The 27,120-nt window shown below is 34.4% G+C and overlaps 1 protein-coding gene and 1 long non-coding RNA gene across 2 annotated transcripts in view; one reads left to right on the forward strand and one right to left on the reverse strand.

Annotated features, from left to right (window-relative positions):
* The window catches only part of LOC143230056 (heart- and neural crest derivatives-expressed protein 2-like), a 47,254-nt gene extending 35,054 nt beyond the window's left edge, over nt 1–12,200 (reverse strand). Inside the window, exon 1 of the mRNA XM_076463053.1 lies at nt 11,308–12,200. Coding sequence (XP_076319168.1) covers nt 11,308–11,922 — 615 coding nt within the window. The 5' untranslated portion in view covers nt 11,923–12,200. The remainder of the gene's footprint in view (nt 1–11,307) is intronic.
* On the forward strand, nt 9,549–23,379 carry LOC143230057 (uncharacterized). The gene is made up of 3 exons (XR_013016203.1): nt 9,549–9,668; nt 14,150–14,315; nt 22,882–23,379. It is a non-coding gene; the product is annotated as an uncharacterized LOC143230057 (long non-coding RNA).
* The last annotated feature ends 3,741 nt before the right edge of the window (nt 23,380–27,120 follow it).

The following is a 27,120-nucleotide window of genomic DNA, read 5'->3' on the forward strand; positions in this document are numbered from 1 at the left end:
CTTTATCATTTCATGTATAACGTGATTTAAAACTGGTCAGATCATCGTCTTACTTTATCATTTCATGTGTAACGTGATTTAAAACTGGTCAGATCGTCGTCTTACTTTATCATTTAAGATTTATTGTCTCTTTAACGCCCACCGCTAGTACAGCGGTATGTCTCCGGATTTACAACGTTAAAATCAGGGGTTCGATTCCCCTCGGTGGGCTGGGCAGATAACCTTTGTGGCTTTGTTAAAAGAAAACACCCACAGTCTCTCTAATTTAAATGATTGAAAATATAAACGATACTAAAACGAATGAGCGAAAGCACAAACATATTTTTAGTTGTAATACTTAACACAATATTTATATGCATTTCAGGACGGCTGGTATGGGTATTAACACTTTTACTTTTTTATTAACACTTTTTAAGCAGAGAACAATGTTTCGACCTTTCTAGGTCATCTTCAGGTTAATAAAGAGTTAAATTGTTCTATAGTTTGTTGTTAACCTGATGATAGACTAAGAAGGTCGAAACGTTGTTCTCTGCTTTATTAGTTAAAGTGTTAATACCCATACTAGCCGTGTTGAGATACATGTTTACTTCAAGTGGGTTTCTTGTCATCACGAATATTTATAAACATATAGGGGTAGTCACTACACGTAACCCTTCAGTAGCTTTTTACTAGATTTGGTAAACAATATTATACCAACAGACTGCTTTACGTTTTCTATAATTAAACTTAGTTTCGTTTAATACATGTATGGCTGGTAATTCTTCGTATAAACATAGATTTAAAGGAGACTATGAAGGCATTTCCACAGTGTTAACTAGCAGGATAAACTAGTTGATTCGAATATAAATCATTCTACCAGAAGCTTTCGATATACAAATAAAGGTTTTCAGTAACTGCCAGAAATTCTCCAGCAGCAATGGATTCTTCGACACCTTATTTGGAAGCTCTGTATATCGCAACACCTGCTTGAACAGCCACGAATACGCGACACCTGCTCAAAGATTCACAGTAACCACGACATTGGCTCCAAAAACAATGGTTACCGTGACACTTCCTCCAGTAATCACGGATACCATGACATCTACTACAAGATGTAAACAACCGCTTAAGGTTGCTCTAAGCCTGGAATTGGTGAAACTGTACACAAAAACGAGCGAACAGTTGTTCACTTCTAAGATAAAGATCTTCCATCCGGATACGTGAAATCTTCGTCAGGCATATTCTCAAGGAAAAGCATATGTGGCAATGGCTACAGAAGAACAAGGAATTCTAAGATGTAGAATAAATCTTATGAATGTCCAACAACATGTGCAAACCGTGGGACAATGGACAACATTTACTGCTAAGCATAATATGGCTACATCATACAGATTGTAGTAACCGAAATAATAGAGAAAGGTATGGTTACATCACATCTGTAGCAACAAAGATAGCAGAAAAGGATATGGATATATTCCACAAGATGTATCAACCGATGTAACAGAGAAAGATGTTGCTGTATCACATTGTTCATGAGAAGCTGCTATAGGAACATATGACAGACCCATTAAATGGTTATGAACAGTAGGACTATGACATACTTTTGTTAATCTTGGTAAATTCTATATGAAATTGATATGCTAACATGATGTTGGAAATCTCCAGAATAATTACAAAGAGAATCACGATCTTGTTGAGAGTGGTATACTGATACTGGGAACTCAGACTGGACTTCTTAAAGTAACACTTTTTCAACCAGACAAGAAGGTTTTACTAGTAGCACCGCTACCATCATATCATAATGACGACAATGACTCTTCAGACAAGAAATGAGGTGGATTTGTTTTAATATATGACAAACGATGAAGACAGAGATAAAAATAATTACCGTGACAGTTCATATGGAAATATAAACAGTGGTATAGTATCTGGTTATGTACCAATGTTTAAACTTAAAAAGTGGTATAGTATCTGGTTATGTACCAATGTTTAAACTTAAAAAGTGGTATAGTATCTGGTTATGTACCAATGTTTAAACTTAAACAGTGGTATAGTATCTGGTTATGTACCAATGTTTAAACTTAAACAGTGGTATAGTATCTGGTTATGTACCAATGTTTAAACTTAAACAGTGGTATAGTATCTGGTTATGTACCAATGTTTAAACTTAAACAGTGGTATAGTATCTGGTTATGTACCAATGTTTAAACTTAAACAGTGGTATAGTATCTGGTTATGTACCAATGTTTAAACTTAAACATTCTATAAATTATTGTATTGTTAAAGCTATACTGTCCAATTATAAACTATTGCTTAAACTAAAATCACCAATAGTTTGTTGTATGCCTGGAGCTATAGTGTCCGATTACTTACTATTGTTTCAAATAAAATGTTCTATTGTCTAGAGCTATAGTTTAAAATTATATGCTAATCTTTAAACTAAAATGTTCTATAGTTCCTTTTATTCCATGAAGCTATAGCTTCCAATAGTGTACTATTGTATAAATTAAAATGTTCTTTACTTCGTTCTATAGCTTGTTGTTTGTGGAATTTCGCACAAAGCTACTCGAGGGCTATCTGTGCTAGCCGTCCCTAATTTAGCAGTGTAAGACTAGAGGAAAGGCAGCTAGTCATCACCACCCACCGCCAACTCTTGGGATACTCTTTTACCAACGAATAGTGGGATTGACCGTCACATTATACGCCCCCACAGCTGGGAGGGCGAGCATGTTTAGCGCGGCGCGGGCACGAACCCGCAACCCTCGGATTACGTGTCGCACGCCTTACCCGCTTGGCCATGCCAGGCCCCGTTCTATAGCCTGGAATTATAATGCCAGAATAAATACTATTGTTTAAACTAAAACGTTCTATGGTTTGTTCTATTCCCTCAGTGCTAGAGTGACGGATTATGAACTACTAGTTAAACTAAAATATTCTATAGTTTGTTTTATTCTCTGGAGTTATAGTGTCCGATTGTACTATTGTTTAAAAATAAAATGTTTGTAGTTTGTTCTATTGCCTGAAGCTGTAGAGTCTAATTATGTATTCTTGTTCATATTAAATGTTCTATAATTTGATATATTGCCCATAGGTATAGTGTCCGATAAAGTACTATTGTTTGAACAAGAATGATCTATAGTTTGTTCTATTGCCTAGAGCTATAGTGTCCAATTGTTTACTATTGTTTAAACAAAGAATAATCTATAGTTTGTTCTATTGCCGTGAGGAATAGCGTCCGATTACGTACTACTGTTTAAACTAAAATGTTCTATAGTTTGTTGTATTGTCTAGAGCTATAGTTTAAAATTACATGATACTCTTTAAACTAAAATGTTCTATAGTTTGTTTTACTCCCTGGAGCTACAGCTTCCAATTATATACTATTGTATAAATTAAAATGTTCTTTACTTTGTTCTATAGCCTAGAGTTATACTGCCGTATTATTTACTCTTGTTTAAACTAAAATGTTCTATGGTTTGTTTTATTTCCACAATGCTGGAGTGACCGATTATGTACTACTGGTTAAACTAAAATATTCTATAGCTTTCTACATTGCCTGGAGCTATAGTGTCTGATTATGTACTATTGTTTAAATTAAAATGTTCTATAGTTTTTTCTATTGCCGGGTGCTACATTATCGGATTATGTGCTATATTTTAAACTAAAATGGGTTATAGTTTGTTTTATTGCCCAGAGCTATAGTGTCGCATTATGTCCTATTGTTTAAGCAAAAATGTTCTTTACTTTGTTCTATTGCCTGGAGCTATAATGTGTGATTATGTATTATTATTTAAACTAAAATATTCTACAGTTTGTTCTATTGTCCGAGAGCTATGGTGTCTGATTATGTTCTATTTTTATACTGAAATGTGATATAGTTTATTGTAATCCCTGGAGCTATAGTGTCGGATTATGTACTATTGTCGAAACTAAAATTTCTATAGTTTGTGCTATTGAGTAAAACTACAGTGTCGGATTATGTACTATTGTCCAAGCTAAAATTTCTATAGTTTCTTCTATTGACTGAAACTATAGTGTCTGATTATGTGCTATTGTTTAGAGTAAAATGTTCTATATTTTGTTCTACAGCCTTTAGCTATAGTGTCCGATTATATACTATTGTTTAAAGTTAAATGTTCTCTAATTTGTTATACTCTCGCCTGGAATTATAGTGTCTGATGGTGCTACTGTTGTTTAAATTACAATGCTTTTATTTCGTAGCATTGTCTGAAGCTATTTTGTCTCAGTATGACTCTATTGTTTAAACTAAAATTATGTATAGTTTGTTCTATTGCCTATAGCTGTAGTTTCCAATTATGTACCATTGTTTAAAACTATATTTTTCTATAGTTTGTTCTATTGCCTGGAGCTATAGTGTCTGGGTATGTATTATTGTTTAAACTAAAGTGTTATACAGTTTTTTTGCACTTCCAGGAGCTATAATGTCCGATTATGTACTATTGTTTAACTAAAATGTTCTATAGTTTGTTCTACTGCCTGGAGATAAAGTGTGCAATTATGTACTATTGTTTAAGCTAAAATATTCTACAGTTTGTTTTCTTGCCTACAAATAGAGTGTCCGATTATGTACTATTGTTCAAACTAAAACGTTCTATGGTTTGTTCAATTGCCTGGAGCACTGGTGTAAGATTATGTACTATTGTTTATATTAAAATGTGCTATAGTTTCGTCTGTTGCCTAGATCTGTAGTGTATAATTATGTACTATTCTTTAAACAAACATTTTTTATAGTTTGTTATCTTGCGTGGTACTATAGATTCCAATTCTGTACTTTTGTTTTATTGCCTGGAGCTATAGCGTATGATTCTGTTACTATTGTTTAAATTACGAAGCTATTATTTCGTAGTATTGCCTGAAGCTATATTGCCTCAGTATGACGCTACTGTTTAAACAAAAGTGTTGTATAGTTTGTTTTAGTGCTTGAAGCTAAAGTGTGCAATTATGCACTATTTTTAACTAAAATGTTCTATAGTTTGTTCTACTGCGTAGAGCTATACTGTCCGATTATGTGATATTGTTTAAACTAAAATTGTATATAGTTTGTTGTATTGCCTACAGCTATACTGTGCTCTTATTTGCTATTGTCTAAACAAAAATGTTCTATAGTTTGTTCTATTTGATAGATGTATAGTATCTGATTACATACTCTTGTTTAAACTAAAATGTTCTATGGTTTGTTCTATGACCTAGAACTCTAGTGTCCGATTATGTACTATTGTTTAAACTAAAACGTTCTATAGTTGGTTCTATTGCTCCAAAGCTATGGTGTCTGATAATATAATATTGTTTAAAATAGATGTTCTATAGTTTGTTTTGCCTGGTGCTATAATGTCCGATTTTGTACTATTGTTCAAATTAAAATGTTGTATAGTTTGTTCTATTGCATAGAGCTATAATGTCTTATTGTGTATTATAGATAAAACTAAAGTGCTTTATAGTTTGTTCTATTGCCCCATTGCTATAGTATCAGAATATATAATATTGTTTAAACTAAAATGTTCTATATTTTGTTCTATTGCCTAGAGCTATAGTGTCCAATTATTTAATTGTTTAAACTAAAATTTTCTATGGTTTGTTCTATTGTCTGGAGGTCTAGTGTCCGATTATGTACTATTGTTTAAACTAAAATGTTTTATATTTTGTTCTATGGCCTAGAGCTACAGTGTCTGATTATGTACTATTGTTTAAATTAAAATATTCTATAGTTTGTTCTGTTGTCTAGAGCTGTAGCATATAATTATGTACTATTTTTAAACTAAAATTTCTATAGTTTGTTCTATTGCCTAGAGCTACAGTGTCCAATAGTTTAATTGTTTAAACTAAAATTTCTATAGTTTGTTCTATTGCCTAGAACTACAGTGTCCAATAGTTTAATTGTTTAAACTAAAATTTTCTATAGTTTGTTCTATTGCCTGGAGGTCCAGTGTTCGATTATGTACTATTGTTTAAACTGAAATGTTCTATATTTTATTCTATTGCCCCATTGCTATAGTGTCAGAATATATAATATTGTTTAAACTGAAATGTTCTATATTTTGTTCTATTGCCTAGAGCTATAGTGTCCAATTATTTAATTGTTTAAACTAAAATGTTTTATATTTTGTTCTATGGCCTAGAGCTACAGTGTCTGATTATGTACTATTGTTTAAATTAAAATGTTCTATAGTTTGTTCTGTTGTCTAGAGCTGTAGCGTATAATTATGTACTATTTTTTAACTAAAATTTCTACATTTTGTTCTATTGACTAAAGCTATAGTGTCCGATTATGTACTCTTGTTTAAACTAAAATGTTCTGTAATTTGTTATATTCTCACCTGGAGGTATAGTGTCTGATGGTGCTACTGTTGTTTAAATTACAATGTTTTTATTTCATTGTATTGCCTGGAGGTATATTGTCTCAGTATGACACTATTGTTCAAACTAAAAAAGTGTTAGTCTTGGTCACTATCTGCAATGTTGCTCCTGGTCACTGAATTCATTTTTGGTCTTGGAAAGAAAGTTGTGCGGGTTCTGGTCAATAAATTCTGTGTGGCCCTGGCTTATAACTTCATTATTGGTGTAGTGCACTGAGCTCAATATTGAAACTGTCGATTAGTTAAGTATTAGTCTAGACGATTAAGTTCGATATTGGACCAAGTCGGCAACGTAAGTATTCTCTCTGAACAACATGTAAATATTGGTATATATTCTGGCAAAAAACTTGTGTGCCATTTTTAGTAAGTAAGTTTGCCATTGGTTCTGGTCAGCATGTTCAATTTCACTCTAGGTCAGTAAGGTCAGTTTTATTCTCGTCAGTAAAACAAGTTTTGGTCTGTTGATCCTGACTTGTAAGCACAGCTAGCAAGTAAGGTCTAAACTAGTAGAGCTGAGTCTTCTGCAGTAATGTTTATAATATGTAATATTATGACGAAGGAATTAGTTAAATAAATTACAGCGAAAATAGTTAAATGATCAAATGGCTTTATGTACTATTATTCTATGTCTCTAAATACATGTGTTTATTTTTATTTTCTTCTTATGACAAATCCATATGTAAATGGTTCAGCTAGGTCTACTTTCCTCTGTTTATCATTGTTCTAACTTTTCATTTAGCATAAATACCTTGTTTTATAACTAATACCTACATCACCTGTGTGGTTACACAGCTGGTCAGACAATGATGACTAGTACCTCCATCACCTGTGTGGTTACACAGCTGGTCAGACAATGATGACTAGTACCTCCATCACCTGTGTGGTTACACAGCTGGTCACACAATGATGACTATCACCTCCATCACCTGTGTGGTTACACAGCTGGTCACACAATTAAAACTAGTACCTCCATCACCTGTGTGGTTACACAGCTGGTCAGACAATGATGACTAGTACCTCCATCACCTGTGTGGTTACACAGCTGGTCACACAATTAGGACTAGTACCTCCATCACCTGTGTGGTTACACAGCTGGTCACACAATGATGACTAGCACTTCCATCACCTGTGTGGTTACACAGCTGGTCACACAATTAAAACTAGTACCTCCATCACCTGTGTGTTTACACATCTGGTCAGAGAATAATGACTAGTACCTCCATCAGCTGTGTGTTTACACATCTGGTCAGAAAATAATGACTAGTACCTCCATCAGCTGTGTGTTTACACATCTGGTCAGAGAATAATGACTAGTACCTCTATCACCTGTGTGGTTACACATCTGGTCAGAGAATAATGACTAGTACCTCCATCAGCTGTGTGTTTACACATCTGGTCAGAGAATAATGACTAGTACCTCCATCAGCTGTGTGTTTACACATCTGTCACACAATGATGACTAGTACCTCCATCAACTGTTTGGTTACACATTTGTTCAGAAAGTGATCACTAGTACCACCATTATCTGTATGGGTACACATATGGTGATACAATGATCACTATCACCTCCATCACCTGTTTGGTTACACATTTGTTCAGAAAGTGATCACTAGTATCACCATTATCTGTATGGGTACACATATGGTGATACAATGATCACTATCACCTCCATCACCTGTTTGGTTACACATTTGTTCAGAAAGTGATCACTAGTATCACCATTATCTGTATGGGTACACATATGATGATACAATGATCACTATCACCTCCATCACCTGTTTGGTTACACATTTGTTCAGAAAGTATTTACTGGTACCTCCATACCTGTGTTTTAAATGAATACAAACATTTTTACGTTTGGAGTACGGACACTATTGCAAATTTAAGTGTTTAAAATGATGTTCAACGTTAGATCATAAGAATAGATACAACTATAAGTTGAAGTGTTTTGTAACATAGTCAACATTCTTAGACTTTGAAAACGGACACTATTACATACTGAATTGTTTGGAATGATGTTCAACTTTGTTAGATCTGGACTTTGGACAATATTATAAATTGAAATGGTCAACGTTGTTACGTTAGGTCTATCTGTACTATTCAAACTAATGTGTTTGGAATGATGGTCAACGTTAAGTTTGGAATACGAACGCCATTACACACTAAAGAGGTTTCGTTATCCAAACGGAAGTGTTCCAAGTGGTGGTCAACGTTGTTACGCATGGAATACGTACACTGTTTTGAGTTAAAATTTTGTAGCGATGTCCAGTTTGCTAGATTTGGGCTGTGAACGTTATTAGAAGTTGAAATATTTATAATGGTGGTCAACTTTATTAGGTTCGGACATGTAAACTGTTATAAAGTTAAGTGTTTCGAATTATTGTCAATACTGTCAACTTTTGTCTTCGAGAACTATTATAAATTGGAGTATTTGCAATGAAGATAACGTTCAATGCTGTTAGGTTTGGAGTAGAGACACTATTTGATACTGGAGCGTTTTAAATTATCATCGATATTGTTCGGTTTGTAATCTTGACACTATTACACACTGACATGTTTGGAATAATGATAAACGTTGTTAACTTTGGAACAAAAACACCATACAAACTGAAGAGAGGTTTAACGTAACCAGACCTGGAATATGGACACCGTAATAAGTTTAATTACAAGTCGAATTGTTTGTAATGATGGTGAACGTTGTTAGATTTGGGACAGGGACACTGTTATACGTAGAAATGTTTGTAATGATGGTGAACGTTGTTAGATTTGGGACAGGGACACTGTTACAAATTGAAGTGTTTGAAATAATGGCAAATATTTTCAGATTTGAAATATGGACTCTGTTATACGTAAAAATGTTTGTAATGATGGTGAACGTTGTTCGATTTGGGACAGGGACACTGTTACAAATTGAAGTGTTTGAAATAATGGCAAATATTTTCAGATTTGAAATATGGACTCTGTTATACGTAAAAATGTTTGTAATGATGGTGAACGTTTTTAAATTTGGGACAGGGACACTGTTACAAATTGAAGTGTTTGGTTTGTTTCGAATTTCTCCCAAAGCTACATGAGGGATATCTGCGGTAGCCGTCCATAATTTAGCAAGACTAGAGGGAAGGCAGCAAGTCATCACTACCCACGCAAACTCTAGTGGGATTGACAGTTACATTCTAACGCCCTCATTGCTGAAAGGGCGAACATGCTTGGTATGACGGGGATTACGAGTCGAGTGCCTTATCCACATGGACATGCCGAGCCTAAAATGTATCGAATGACGGCCAACGTTGTCAGATTTGGAATATGGACGCTCTTGTAAGTTAAGGTGTTAGTAGCGATGGTCGACTTCTTAAATTTGTATTATGCACACTATTACTAATTGAAGTGTTTTGCTATTAGGTTTTGAGTACGGACACTACTTTGGATTGAAGTGTTTGATACTATTGGTCAATGTTCAACACTGTTAGTTTTGGAATAGAGACACTATAAGAAAGAGAAATGTTTAAAATTATCATCTTCATTGTTAAGTTTTGAATATTGACATACCATAAAAAGTTGTTTAGAATGGTGTTAAACACTGTTGTGTTTGTAAATATTTAACTCTTTAGTATGATAGAATGACGATAAAAACTGTTGTGCTTGTAAACATTTAACTCTTTAGTATGATAGAATGACGATAAAAACTGTTGTGCTTGTAAACATTTAACTACTTAGTATGATAGAATGACGATAAACATTGTTGTGTTTGTAAAAATTCAACTATTTAATATGATAGAATGACGATAAACATTGTTGTGTTTGTAAAAATTCAACTATTTAATATGATAGAATGACGATAAACACTGTTGTGCTCGTAAAAATCCGACTCTTTAATATGATAGAATGACGATAAACACTGTTGTGCTTGTAAACATTCAAGTATTTAGTATGATAGAATGACGATAAAAACTGTTGTGCTTGTAAACATTTAACTACTTAGTATGATATAATGACAATAAACACTATTGTGTTTATAAACATTCAGCTATTTAATATGATAGAATGACGATAAACGTTGTTGTGTTTGTAAAAATTCAACTATTTAATATGATAGAATGACGATAAACACTGTTGTGCTCGTAAAAATCCGACTCTTTAATATGATAGAATGACGATAAACATTGTTGTGCTTGTAAACATTCAGGTATTTAGTATGATAGAATGACGATAAACACTGTTGTGCTCGTAAAAATCCGACTCTTTAATATGATAGAATAACGATAAACATTGTTGTGCTTGTAAACATTCAGGTATTTAGTATGATAGAATGACGATAAACACTATTGCGTTTATAAACATTTAACTATTTAGTATGACAGAATGACGATAAATATTATTGCGTTTGTAAACATTCAGCTATATAATACGATAGTCAACGCTAAATTTGAAGAACGGATGCTGACATGTGAAATGTTCACGCTATTTGCTTTACCTTTACCTAACTACACATACAATTTCACTCACTTCAATGTACCATTCAGTACTATTATTGTGCTATGTTATTGTGTCACCAACTTCTTTGTTACGTAGGTTACTACAATTTTATGATGTCATTGTTTCCACCATTTCTATGTAACGTGTGTTACTATTATGATGTTACTACTTACTGTCAGTGTCGCGACTTAGGTGATCGTAGCTTTTGGATTATGTGTTTATAACTTTTATATACTCTGAACAGCCATTCTTCGCTATTTGACTTTGATATATTTAAGAAACACGATTTACTCTATAAATACTTAAAAAACTCTACTAAAACTTAGAACTTTACTAAAATAATCTGATTTTATTTAGCGTTCATAAATCGTTTCCAATACCATCATAAGTTCCAGAACACCTATCAACAAAACAGCTTAAAGTGCATTCTTCCGAATATAAATAAAACTGACATTAAAAATATAGGAATTAGTAGTCTTACTATTTCGGTTTTTCTCTTTTCTTCCCTGGATTCAATCTTTCGTGTGAGTTCTGCTTTAAAGCCTCCGTCGGGAGAACGTCCAGGATCGTCCTGAGCCAACAAGTCCATGAGATAGGCTATGTAGCTGGTAGCAAGCCGCAGTGTTTTAATCTTGGACAGTTTCGTGTCAGCAGGAACGTTCGGGATGCACTCTCGCAGATCTGCGAATGCGTTGTTAATTGAAAGAGTGCGACGTCTTTCCTTCTTGTTGGCCGTAGACCTCCGCTTAATCCCATTCCGGCCCGGGATCGTCAACTTCCCGTCTGGCCCGACACTGGTCACTCCGCACGGACCGAACATGTAGTCGCATCCCGAAGCTGAACCGGACACGGAGAAGGAGTCCGTCGGCGTGGAAGTCTGCTGAGCCGGAGAAGGCACGTAAGGCGGCGGGCTGTACTCCACACTGTGGGGCGACATCTCAGAGTTTTGGTTAGTAGCAGCGAATGTCCAAGGAGTGAAGTAGGGAGCATCAGAAGACCCTGACGCGCTGTGAGGCTCGAACCTAGCCGTGTAATAAGGAGAGTACAAGGCTTCGGAACCAGGGAAGGGCTGGTTGTAGCCGCCAACCAAACTCATACTTCTGTTAAACTGGCCACTTGAGAACTACACCTAATACTAAACAGATACAAAGCTACCACGTGCCCACGCGAAGTTCTGTTTTCTTTCAGCGGTAAGGAGTCTCAGTTTGCCGAGAATACTCGTGTTGTGAATCTGAGCCATCAATAAAAACTGCCGTCTTTTTTAAACAGCGATTACGCTAGCCAGCCGAGACGTACACCCCGCCTAGGCTTACGAACAGTAAGGTTTAATGAAATTTCCAACGACGTCATTTCAGAAAGGAAGTCCCGGATGTGTCGGACAAGGAGGAGAGGCCACTAGAGTAAGAAGTGTCCTCTGAGTTGCCAACCCGCCCCGCCCAGAACGAAGGTCCCTGAGTCTGGCGCCCACCCACGCCATCATATAGCATAATACACGGGTTGGTTCAATGACGTGCGCTTCGTTTAGTCTCAGTGACTAAATAAAAATACAAAGTCTCTCGTTTCTGTTGCTACAAACAGTTTGTTACTTCCAAATCAGCATCAGAAAAACTGAATATTTCGCACAAGAAAAGAAATGCACAAAACATATGTTTCTCTTCGGATAAATTACACATTTGTAACACATGTCTCTACGGCACAAACACTGATTTAACGTAAATATATAGTTTCACGGAGTTTTGATTTTCTTTAAACTAAAAGTAAGCATTAGGACTTCCTTTATCGTGTACTGTGATACTTAACTTATTGACATTATATTAATTTCAGGCCATATAACATCTTCGAATAAATAAACATTGTGTCTTCCTCTGTTATTTAGTTAAATACTTAACTTATTGACATTAGTTAATTTCAGGCCATATAACATCTTCGAATAAATAAACATTGTGTCTTCCTCTGTTATTTAGTTAAATACTTAACTTATTGACATTATATTAATTTCAGGCCATATAACATCTTCGAATAAATAAACATTGTGTCTTCCTCTGTTATTTAGTTAAATACTTAACTTATTGACATTAATTAATTTCAGGCCATATAACATCTTCGTATAAGTAAACATTGTGTCTTCCTCTGTTATTTAGTTAAATACTTAACTTATTGACATTATATTAATTTCAGACCATATAACATCTTCGAATAAGTAAACATTGTGTCTTCCTCTGTTATTTAGTTAAATACTTAACTTATTGACATTAATTAATTTCAGGCCATATAACATCTTCGTATAAGTAAACTTTGTGTCTTCCTCTGTTATTTAGTTAAATACTTAACTTATTGACATTTTATTAATTTCAGGCCATATAACATCTTCGTATAAATAAACATTGTGTCTTCCTCTGTTATTTAGTTAAATACTTAACTTATTGACATTAATTAATTTCAGGCCATATAACATCTTCGTATAAGTAAACATTGTGTCTTCCTCTGTTATTTAGTTAAATACTTAACTTATTGACATTATATTAATTTCAGACCATATAACATCTTCGAATAAGTAAACTTTGTGTCTTCCTCTGTTATTTAGTTAAATACTTAACTTATTGACATTTTATTAATTTCAGGCCATATAACATCTTCGTATAAATAAACATTGTGTCTTCCTCTGTTATTTAGTTAAATACTTAACTTATTGACATTAATTAATTTCAGGCCATATAACATCTTCGTATAAGTAAACATTGTGTCTTCCTCTGTTATTTAGTTAAATACTTAACTTATTGACATTATATTAATTTCAGACCATATAACATCTTCGAATAAGTAAACATTGTGTCTTCCTCTGTTATTTAGTTAAATACTTAACTTATTGACATTAATTAATTTCAGACCATATAACATCTTTGTATAAGTAAACATTTCGACTAGTTTCATCGAAGATTGTAGCTGATTTTAGTAACAGATATTCAACAATGACAGAATGATTGTTTATTTTTAACGTACTATATTTAGTGAAAGGTATGTAATGTTGTAGTTCGAATAAATACGTATTTTCAATGTATATTTTAGTTCAATACAAGTTTTCAGTGAATGAACCTTCTGTAATGGCAGATCATACAGTGCTATAAAACAAACCTAAACGTTTGTGTTTTATGTCACATATTTAACAGAACGAAATTTATCTAATACTGATTAATCTCCCTCGATAAAATATGTTGTAAAAACAGTTTTTCGCTGTTCTCTCACGAGTGTTAAATGTATAATCTCTTATACTGAAGATTTAACAGTTACGTGTTAATCCACTGTTTTAATGTACTAATTTTTAGATGTCTTTCAACTCAATTGGTTTGACAAATTTGCTCTACTCTGGCTCAGCGGAAGACTGCGGAATTATTACCTTAAAATTCATGTTCCAATACCAGAATTGGACGGATCACAGCTCATAGATTATCAACAAACGATCAACTCGGACCTTATGTGTTTTAAGTTCAGGTATGTGTTATATAAACATATTTACGTAAACACTGACATTTTAAATATTTCATTCCTAATTTTATAATATAAAAGGAAGTGTTCAACACACACCTAACTGTATCACCATTGTTTAATTACTTTTGTTCAAAATGTTAAACTGAATTTCAACACCAGTGGTTGGCATATTACTAATAGCCCATTGAGTTGTTCTATGCTTCACTACATACAAATACAATGTGAAACCCTTTTACAGAGCTGCATAATAAAGGTGTTCATCAAATATTGGAAACAAAAATATCATATTTTATGAAGGTATTAGTCAACAACATTTCCTTAAACGTAAATGTTTGTTACGAGTAGTTTGTAGGCCACTTGACTCCTAACCTGAGGGTCGCGGGTTCGAATCCCTCTTACACCAAACATGCTCGCCCTGTCAACCGCTGAGACGTTATAATACGACGGTCAGTCACACCATCCGTTGGTAAAAAGAGTCGCCCAAGAGTTGGCGGTAGGTGATGATGCCTAACTTCCTTCCCTCTAGTCTTACACTGTTAAATTAGTGAAGATAGCCCGTATGTACTTTTGCACGAACTTAAAAACAAAGAGTTTTTGTGAATATTTTATCGTGACTTTTTACTAGATTAAAAAAAGGTAGAAAATTTTGTTGGTTTTCAGGATTTATAGCGCATATGATCACAGTTAGAAAATATGACCTTTTCCCTATCAGTCACGATGAAGTAAGTAACAATGACAAAACGTTGGTTGAAACAAAGACTAAAAGTCATTTTACTTTCTCTTTAGCTTTATTGTTTGTTTGTTTTGAATTTCGCGCAAAGCTACTCCCGGGCGATCTGGGCTAGTCCTCCCTAATTTAGCAATGTAAGACTAGAGGGAAGGCAGATAGTTATCACTACCCACCGCCAACTCTTGGGCTACTCTTTACCAACGAATAGTGGGATTGACCGTCACATTATAACGCCCCCACGGCTGAAAGGGCGAGCATGTTTGGTGCGATCGGGATTTGAACCCGCGACCCTCGGATTACGAGTCGAACACCTTAACACGCTTGGCCATGCCGGGTCCATTAAACTTTATTGCGAAAAGGTACAAAAAACATTTTTCACAGTTTTTAACCAAAATTCGCACTTTTTATATATATATAACTTAGAATTGGTTATTTAAGGTGTACAAAGGAAACTACAGCCACTGTTAAATAATTCACTGCTCTACAGGTTCGTGATGTGTTTTGATTAACCTTTGTCCACCCTTTTTGGTCCGTTATGGGAGTGACGGAAACTTTATGATATCTGGCGAATATGACAAAACGTTGGAGGTATGAAGTTTGAACTAGTTTAAGCCAGAGTTTTCCAGACTTTCTAAGCACAAGAATCTGGACATATCTCTCATTCTGTCTTATCCCTTCCCTCCTCTATCTATTGAATGTACGGATATTGAGTATCATTGCAGTATTCTATATTTTTCTTGTCGCCATGACGACAACTTCTTGTAGCCCCTGGGAGGCTCACTTCCCCATTTCGACAATTCTATTTGTAGACTCAATGTTTGTTTCGGACAGTGTCGCACTTTAACAACTAGGATGCGAAAAACGTGCGGAATCTAACCTTAAACCTTCCATATAAAGTTCCATTTCTTGTCATATACAGTAAGATTGTTGCACGAAGAAACAAAAGAAAGAATTTTCACAAGACACGGAGAGATGTCACAAGACACGGAGAGATGTTTTCAGAAGTTCGGGCAGAACTAAACTAGGGCTCTTTACCCTAATTTTGGACTCACGGACTCAAGAGAAGGCGGTTGGTCAATTGGATCCATCGCCAAATCTTCTACAACTCTTGTGTGAACACAGTGGGATTGATTGTCGTTCTTTTAACTCACTGATACTAAGGTACGAGGCCAGTTTTTGTGGTAATAACGTCCTGCCATGCCACTTGTTACTCTCCAAGCTTCGTATGAATGGCGACATTTCTCAGGTTTACAAAGTTTTACTCGCCCTAGTTTTAACTAATATCCAAACAAAAGAAGGTAATTCAAAACAAGTAGGATTTTCACAGGCTAAAAAAAACAACAACTCAGAAAAAGACAAATATTTCTTAATTTAGGCTAAAGAAGAGACTGCGAAAGCATATATCAGTTTTACAAACAGAACGTTATTTCTATTAGTGGCTGTTTTAAAAAAAAAAAATCTTATTACTTGTTTAAATCGCACACGAGGAAATGTTTGTAAAAGTTCGGCCAAAAAATCCACGTCGATACCGAAGCGTTGACGTATTTCCCGCTCTAATTATCTGTTTAGACACGTTCTATACGTTTATGATATAGCTGAATTTCTTTGCTACATTTGCTCGCTTATAATGTTTACATATTTCCCAGGTTTTATTTACTCAAATCAACAGCATGTCAATTAGTAACCATTTTTCAAAGATATCCCACAATGCTTATAGAATCATGAAGTCCAGTGAAAGAGAGACGTGGGGACCACCGTAACTTGAGAAGATAACTAGCACTTTACCGTTTCTCTCCGGCCGGGTTCAGGGGGCCGTCACCTCTGTTTGGGTGGTCATTCTACTCTCTCCACCATTGTTGAAATCACAGTGTCTTCTTTCTGTTGTTGTTGAAAGATAAATCCTCGTCTCCAAGTGTTTTTCTTTAGAGCTAAGTTGTTTTCGATTAAGGACACATCACTCTGAACTCTTGACACAGCGATGCTGTACAGCTATTGTATAGGTCACGACATTTCTGTCCTAGCTGACTGACACTTCACTCTGAACTCTTAACTCGGCGGTGTTATACAGTTATTGTTTGAATCATATTTTTTTGTCATAGCTAACTGACACTTTTCTCTGAGCTCTTAATACAATGATTTTAGGTCATTCATTGGTTGAATATGATGCATGTTTAGTCTAACCTAAAGAACACTATCTTTTGAGTAATTGTAAAGATGCTATTCTTACCCATGGACTCGTTTCTCCGACCTCTTACGGATGTGGGTGTAATCTGTTTACGTAATCTATGAATTTTATATATGCAAAAAACGGCTCGTTTGGGTTGAGAAAATATTTTACATAGAAGAGCGAACAACGTTTCGACCTTCTTCGGTCATCGTCAGGTTCACAAACGAGCCGTTTTTGCATATATATTTCTCAACAAGTGGGTTTCTCGACATCACTGAATCTATGAGTTTGTTACCCAAGGAAAAACGCGTTATATTTTAAGTTCAACTATCGTATACTATTGTATTTTCAGTCTGGAATTTCTTGGGGCTTTTTTCCCAAGACATATCATACTGTAAACTTTAGATTGTTCTCTAATTCATAAAATACTCTTCCAGAAGACGGATGTGATGTTTCCAGAGTTTCACTTTGGAGTGTTATATTATGTGTTTAGATTACGCGCTCGTATTTTTAGCATGTGTACATACTAGGCTGAGTTCTTGTTATCGTGATCATATGTTGTTGTTATTTAAAACATGGCGCGAGCTGATTCCCAAACCTTATTCACACTGTGATGTTATATTGTTATTTGAGTGATGGAGCTATTTTCATAGCAAGAATCACAGCACACTGTGATGTTATATTGTTGTTATTTGAGTAGGGAGCTGTTTTCACAGCACACTGTGATGTTATATTGTTGTTATTTGAGTAATGGAGCTGTGTTCATAGCACACAATCACAGCACACTGTGACGATATATTTTTGTTATTTGAGTAATGGAGCTGTTTTAATAGCACAATCAATGTGATGTTATATTGTTGTTATTTGAGTAATGGAGCACAGCACACTGTGATGTTATATTGTTGTTATTTGAGTAATGGAGCTGTGTTCATAGCACACAATCACAGCACACTGTGATGTTATGTTGTTGCTATTTGAGTAATGGAGCTGTGTTCATAGCACAAAATCATAGCACACTGTGACGTTATATTGTTGTTATATGAGTCAGGAAGTTTTATTTATTGAACAGAAACAAGTTTTCTCTCTATTTTTGTTAATTTATTTTCACAACCTAATCAAAGCTATTCTTTGTACTTTTATCCGAATTTCGTGATTCAATAAAGTTTGGATTCCACAATAATTCTGTTTCAAATTAAATTAAATATATTTATTTAATTTTCTAATTTTTATCCAACATTTTATCCGTAAAAAAACAAAAAACAAAGTGTTTTGAAGCTAAGTTGAAAGTTATAAATCACTAATCTTTATGTTCTCATGACTGAATTATTTTTATAAAATAATGAATGAACTTTTGAGTTTTGAAAGTAATCGCTGTAAAGAAGTAACTATTATCAGATACAGCGATAAGCCTAAACCAAGTAACTTTCCTATTCGTCCTTACGACAAGATGTACATCCTCAGGGAATCCGAAAGTGTTTATTTTCAAGAGTAAATAAAACCAAAATTTAGAATCACAAGTATTTTAAATGTCCTGGTTTCGAAGCTCGTCTGTCATACTGTGTTGTTACCTAGAGAGTGCAGCTCGACTGTCATACTGTGTTGTAACCTAGAGAGTGCATAGTTCTTCTCGCGATTTATAGCACGCGCACGTTTTACTGATGTTACGACAGTACAAACTGCAACATTAAGCGTCCTTTATGTAACGTCATTTTATTATTCACTGATTGGTTGACAGACAACACATTACTGTATAGTGGTGTAAGTGGTTAAAACAGATTGTCCTTCCTGGCGGCTTTCGACTCTTTTTATTGGAAATAAATACCTTCGCACTTATAAAAGAATCGTCTAAAATATTAGACAGCGATACACCTAAAACAAATACCTAACAAATACCTCAGAGATATGCTTCCTATGAAGTAAGATATGCCTTTCATTGTCTCATGAAATTATTAAAATATGAACTCAAGTAACAGAGGTATCTCATTTATACCGTAAGATTTAGTGATTAGTTTATACTGAGGTAAAGTTTCCATGTTAGACCTTCAAGTGAACGATTTTTAAAGTTATTCCAAGGCTAATTAACCGATTTGATGAAACATAAGTTGTGTTCTTTGGAGCTAACTGGTAACACTAATTTAAATTTGTTTATGTTCTAACTACAAATATGAGAATGAAAGGCATGATACTCACACAGTACATAAACAGCAAAAGTTATAACCATTCACACACTGCATACGACGGAGAGAGTTATGAAGTTTCACAATCTGTTTACAACAGCGAGAACTGTCACGTTTCAAACCCACTGCATATAACAACGAGAAATATCAAGTGTCACACACCGTATATAACAGCGAGAACTGTCACGTTTCAAACCCACTGCATATAACAACGAGAGATATCAAGTGTCACACACCGTATATAACAGCGAGATTTATTCATAAGAAATGTTATGAGATATAAGCTTAAAGATACTGCAGTATTCAAATAAGTCAGAATATATGGAAACCAGAAGGTTGAAATGAACACAAATCGCAACGGAAATACAAACTCACATATGTGCAAATAAATAAAACGCTTGTCCTTGCCAGTAATGTGTAACTGTGTAAATTACTGGCCGGTTTCTATAATCAGTTAAAGTTTAACTTGTTGATAGAGGGAGCTCCATAAATGTCTGCAAACAAAAACAAAGAACAGATCCACAAATACATCCATAATCATATACATATTCCACATTTATTAGACCAGAGTCTAGGGTGGTACAGTATAATTCTTAGATTACCCACCTTTAGGATGAACGTATTTAAGGATGATAAATTCCCAGGTAATACTAATTTGAATTTGTTTATGTTCCAACCACTAATATGAGATTGAAAAACATAATACATTAGCAGAACCAGTCAAGCAGAAGCCTATAAAAATAAGCTAATAAGAATGATGCATCTTTTAAAAACTTTCTACATTAAACTAACAATTAGATATACCTACTTAAAGATAAAACACACCTAGATAAACCTGACTAAATATATTTATACTATACTTTTCTTTACTTATTTCAGCTCTAAAGGAAAAGAAAAAACACAGTTTAATAACATTCTTTATTTTGCTGTAATACCAGAAAGTAAAATTACAGATTTTTACAAGTTGTCTGTAAACAACCTCTGTTGTTTGTGCGCGAGGTATCATGTTGCTTGAGAATATTGAAACAAAATGTTTACTACTTTATAAGTTCTTATTTCTCACTGAAGGATGAAACCCCTATTCAGTAGCAACGAACTTCTGAGAAGCGTTTTTATTTTTATTTTATTCGACGTTTCAGACTATTTCTTTTCTGAGAGTCACGGGCTACAAATGTGATTTCGATTAATAGTAACCGGAAATAATATAAGACCAGGACATTATAACAGAACGGTCTACGGAGAAACAGGTTAAAGTGTTGTTAACAAGCTAACTGTAGCTTATCACAGCAATACATTTTAAATACACAAAATAAAAGAAATCTTAGATGGAACAATATTAGTTTATGGTTTCGATAGCCGTGGGAGTCACATACATTCCGCTATGCCACTGGAAGAGCACATTGAATCTGAAGAGATTCCTTAAATACCCTGCCAAGACAGTTATAACAATGCCCTAAAGTTGTGACATGATATAGTGTCTCATCAATTATGACACGTGACTAATGTTAGATCAAGTGGGGCTTATTTGTCACTAAATTTAGCAGTGGCATATATTTCACAGTTAGCTTCATCTATTTGTGTGACTAAACGTAGACAGATTTCTTTAAGTCACTTATCTTTACAAAACAACCTTTTGATTTACGAGGATTTTGGTCACTGAAAGCTGAATGTGTAATTATATCTTTCAGTTTTCACCAGATTTTTGTATGATTTGACTATTCAAACCAGATCTTCTAAACACTTGACGAAGACGAAGGTTAGTATATGAAATATTGAACGTGAAACGTGCTTTTGTATCATAGCTTCAGGTTTTGTTAGAATATTTCGAGCAACATTAAAGAAATGTTAGGGTAACGAAACTATACTGTAGACAGTAGACAATACAAGTTTTGTTAGGGTAACGAAACTATACTGTAGACAGTAGACAATACAAGTTTTGTTAGGGTAACGAAACTATACTGTAGACAGTAGACAATACAAGAAATGTTAGGGTAACGAAACTATACTGTAAACAGTAGACAATACAAGTTTTGTTAGGGTAACGAAACTATACTGTAGACAGTAGACAATACAAGTTTTGTTAGGGTAACGAAACTATACTGTAGACAGTAGACAATACAAGTTTTGTTAGGGTAACGAAACTATACTGTAGACAGTAGACAATACAAGAAATGTTAGGGTAACGAAACTATACTGTAGACAGTAGACAATACAAGTTTTGTTAGGGTAACGAAACTATACTGTAGACAGTAGACAATACAAGAAATGTTAGGGTAACGAAACTATACTGTAGGCAGTAGACAATACAAGAAATGTTAGGGTAACGAAACTATACTGTAGGCAGTAGACAATACAAGAAATGTTAGGGTAACGAAACTATACTGTAGGCAGTAGACAATACAAGAAATGTTAGGGTAACGAAACTATACTGTAGACAGTAGACAATACAAGTTTTGTTAGGGTAACGAAACTATACTGTAGACAGTAGACAATACAAGAAATGTTAGGGTAACGAAACTATACTGTAGGCAGTAGACAATACAAGAAATGTTAGGGTAACGAAACTATACTGTAGGCAGTAGACAATACAAGAAATGTTAGGGTAACGAAACTATACTGTGGGCAGTAGACAATACAAGAAATGTTAGGGTAACGAAACTATACTGTGGGCTGTAGACAATACAAGAAATGTTAGAGTAACGAAACTATATTGTAGGCAGTAGACAATACAAGAAATGTTAGGGTAACGAAACTATACTGTAGGCAGTAGACAATACAAGAAATGTTAGGGTAACGAAACTATACTGTAGACAGTAGACAATACAAGTTTTGTTAGGGTAACGAAACTATACTGTAGACAGTAGACAATACAAGAAATGTTAGGGTAACGAAACTATACTGTAGGCAGTAGACAATACAAGAAATGTTAGGGTAACGAAACTATACTGTAGGCAGTAGACAATACAAGAAATGTTAGGGTAACGAAACTATACTGTAGGCAGTAGACAATACAAGAAATGTTAGGGTAACGAAACTATACTGTAGGCAGTAGACAATACAAGAAATGTTAGGGTAACGAAACTATACTGTAGGCAGTAGACAATACAAGTTTTGTTAGGGTAACGAAACTATACTGTAGGCAGTAGACCATACAAGTTTTGTAAAATATTTTTGACTCGTACCTTGCCGTCCACGGTGCTTTAGAGAGACCAATAATGTCACCATAATTGGTAGCTGGTGAATAGTGTTGATTACAATAATGGGTTAAAGTATGGTTTAGAATATACGGTACTATTAAGTTTATTTTTATTTTTTAGTAATAGAAAAAAAAGTAGCGGATGGTATAAGTCATAACACTGGATTTAAATAATGTTTATAATAAACGGTAGTAATAAATTTATGATGTCCTATGATAAAGATGTGAGTTATTGTATAGAATAATGGGTTTGTTGCGTGGTTTGGAACATACAGTTATTTGTTTGTTATTTGTAACAGTAACCATGACATCAAGACAGGGTACAAATTTCTGGATGTCATCAGTATGGGAAAGTGTGAAGATGGGAAGAGGATAATTGAGAAATTCAAGGAACTCCAAAAGTGAAGGGAACCCACGATATTATATACCGAAAATGTAATTCATATATCTGTATTATCTAATTGTTTCGTCAGTTTGCGTATTACTGTTCCAGTAAAACTACAATGGCAAAACTTACTGTTATCTGACGAGGGAGGTTTTCCTAGATTTATTCTCCAAATGTTTAACAGCATTCAGGTTTCACTATATATTCTAAAACATAAAGTTTGAAAGCAGTTTTGTTATATGTGGCTTCGAAAAAAGACGAAAGCCAGATCGTCGAATAAAGTAAAAAACTGAATGTTTCAGCTTGTTCCTCGTGTTGAAGCTCAGAAAGTTGGGAATAATTTTCCTTTGTTTCGTTAATAAGAAATACGTCACTGATGGTGAAATGTGTAAATTCAGAAACGTTCGAAGATTCTACAGTTGTTTAAAATTGCCATGGTAATCATGTTTTTATCAGGTTATTTATCGCCTGACGAATATAATGCGCGAGTTTTAAAACGGTGTCATGGAAAGAAGATTCTAAGCCTACTCTATATTCGTGGACAACATGATATTAATAGTAATATTTTGTGTGATATCGTATCGTTTCTCACCCTTATTTAATTTTTTAAAATCCAAACAAGAATACGAGATGTGAGTTCTATGACTCAAATATTTTTTAGCCTAAACGATTATATTCAGAGCTCACTACCAGTCAATATCTGCTTATACTAATCAGATGTTCTAAAAATACTTTATAACATTAGTGAAGTCTGAATCAACTGACTTTGTTAAAGTTTCAAAGTACGAGGATTATAATAAGATTATTTTTACGTAAACTTTCTACTTCAATGGTTGTATTGAAATAACATTTACTAAAATTCATAAATTAATTTGTTTTAATTCTAAAATATACTGGTGAAATTTTGATTACATATTACTTTATTAGTGTGTTTCTACACAAGGGTTTCAACAAACATGGTTCAACTAAAGTTTTCTATTGATCACTCATTAAATATATTTTACTAAATCAAAGACAAAAACAACCCAAAAATGTATACTTGGGGCGGTGCGCGGTTATATTTACAACAATCAATATGAAAATTCATATAAGTATAAATTTTCAAACGCTCACCACGACGAGGGAGTCGCAACTCTCAGAAAAACATAATTTTAGAAATTTTGGTCAATTATTCGGCCATATTTTGACCAATTTGTAAATACAACATTTCTCCGTTAAGCAAAACCAACATGTCTAATTTTGACACCAAAAATCCTGAAAAGTAAATAAAAATCAATGACTGTCTATATGTCTCTTTGGGAACTGAAAGACGAATGTCTCTTTCTATTTGAGGTGGTTGACACAAACTTGAAAAGTTCACTAACATCTCAAACTGTACTTTCCTCACAAAAGTAATAGATCCAAATTTGTCCACATTTCTAGTTGGAACCGCTAGAAGTAAATTTGTATCAAATCCCACGTGAACTGGTCGAAAAAAGCAAAAAAATTTAAAATTATTCTTTTTTTGGCATCTTTACTCTCTATGATTAATGAAAAAATTGGATGGTCCACCATTTTAGGGATCTCTCACATTTGGGCCTGTACAAAATTCCAAAATCCCATGTAAAATGGCCAAATAATTTACCAAAAACCTCAAAATGATTCCTTTTTGGCTCTGTCTCCTCCTTTAAAAACAATCAAATTGGGCATATTTACGTTTCTTCACGTCAATGTTTGGGGCGCATAACAATTTATATATTTTTTTTGTACCTTCATATTGATTACTATAAATATTACCTCACGAGAGCCCAAAATCTACATTTTGGGTTGTTATACCTTTGGCCATAAAATCCTTTAAATTAAGGTGTAATCCTACCAAGTTTCAAGTCAATCTTCCGAGAAATGGAGAAATGGCTGTCGATTGAAAAGTATTTGGAAGGAGAATAAAGGAAGACAAGAAAACAAACATCTTTTGTACTGAGACATAAAATATTAGAAACTATTATTAACACGAAACATACTTACAGTCATCAGTGAACATTAATTAATCATTATCACCACAGGTAATTCGCTTTAAGTTTCTTTTTGAATTTCGCGCAAAGCTACACGAGAGGTATCTTCGTTAGCCGTTCCTAATTTTGTAGTGTAAGACTAAAGGGAAGGCAGCTAGTCATCACCACCCACCGCCAACTCTTGGGCTACTCTTTTACCAACGAACAGTAGGATTGACTGTCACATTATAACGCCCCCACAGCTGAAAAGACGAGCATGTTTGGTGCGACGGGGATTCAAACCCGTTTCCCTCACATTACGAGCCTTAACCCACCTGGCCAGGCCGGGCCTCAATTCAGTTCAAGCGGTTATTTGTGGTCGATTCTGTACAAGTTGCCGAATTCTGATCACTTAGTTTTATATCTCTCAGTGTGGGGGATGGAAGGTTTATTTCGTAGATTTGAATTAGCGTTTTAAAATTTTTTTGTACTGTGCGACTAATTCGAAATAAAAAGTCGGGTTCAATAAAGAAAATGGCGGGAAACAGTGAGTGAGATAATAATTTAAAACTAATTTTATTGGTTGATTTTATCGACTGTAGATAAAAAAACAAAAGCAAAGAACTTTGTTCTCAAATCTCCAACCTTCGACTTCGTATTATGTTGAAAACTAACGTTGGTATTTAGAGATTGCAGGTTTTAAGCAAAGAAAATTCATAGGAAATAAAACTGATCAAAAATGATTATTTTGTGATTAGGATCAGTCCTACGATGAATCACAGGTTAACTCACCTCAAAGTCACCTCACCAGATCTTAAAAGATACGAAAAACGCAATATCAACTCTAATACAAAATTAGATGGCTAATCTTGAGGTCGGGTAAACGCACGTGCGGAAAAATACTCACAAAACACGTGCGCTCGTGAAAATATAATACAGCCTTCAGTACGTAATGTGTAGTTTGGCAAACACCAGAACCTCCCGTTTCGCGTTATGAAAGTGCCTTTTATCTAGTAATGTAATAAAGAGACCGTGTGTTGAACATTTTTATAATAGTCGGTCACACTTACGCCAAACACCCATGGTTTCTGTCATGTATGTATATCGTACAGACGCTTATGATAGCAGTGGCTATTTTTCCAGGGATGGGAGAACGTAAACAGATAGCTTTCATGAAGAATTGTGGCAACGTGTGTTATTATTGAACCACAATATTACATACTAGTGGCTAAATCAGTTATTTTAACCAAGCAGCCTTGCGCGATACGGGCTGATTTTATTACGCCCTTTGGTGACCGACAAATTAACCTTTCTTCTGAGTGTGGGTGTGACTCAGTGGTAATCGTGCCCTCATTGGGAATCTTGAGGGTTTATGGTTCGAGTCCTGTTGCAACAAATAAACGTTCCGCGGAGAGTGTGTTTTAAGAGCAACAGTCATATCACACCGTTTCGTTTGTTTAGAGTAACCCAAGAGTCTGCGGTGAGTACTGTTAAAAAGTTCAAAATTATGGATGACTAGCGCAGATAACAGTTATTTAGTTTTGCTCGAATATTCTAAGTTAAGCGTTTTTCAGTGTATCTACTAATTCAGAATATAAAGAGGCGTTTCTCACATTTTTCAACTTTCCATGGATAAAACCTAACGGATATAACTTTCATTTCATTTCAAAAAGCAATATGTTTTTTACTTGAACGCAGACAACATTTCATAATCTGTAGTAATGTGCATGTACTTCAATATGTAGCAATGTTTACGTAGTAGCTTATTCTCTACCAATCTTCACACAGTATATTCATCTGTAGTAATGTGCATGTACCTCAATATGTAGCAATGTTTACGTAGTAGCTTATTCTCTACCAATCTTCACACAGTATATCCATCTGTAGTAATGTGCATGTACCTCAATATGTAGCAATGTTTACGTCATAGCTTATTCTCTACCAATCTTCACACAGTATATTCATCTGTAGTAATGTGCATGTACCTCAATATGTAGCAATGTTTACGTAGTAGCTTATTCTCTACCAATCTTCACACAGTATATTCATCTGTAGTAATGTGCATGTACCTCAATATGTAGCAATGTTTACGTCATAGCTTATTCTCTACCAATCTTCACACAGTATATTCATCTGTAGTAATGTTTACGTAGTAGCTTATGTATATTCCTCAATAATATGTA

Source organism: Tachypleus tridentatus, chromosome 10, assembly GCF_004210375.1.
Source record: "Tachypleus tridentatus isolate NWPU-2018 chromosome 10, ASM421037v1, whole genome shotgun sequence".
Lineage (NCBI taxonomy): Eukaryota > Metazoa > Arthropoda > Merostomata > Xiphosura > Limulidae > Tachypleus > Tachypleus tridentatus.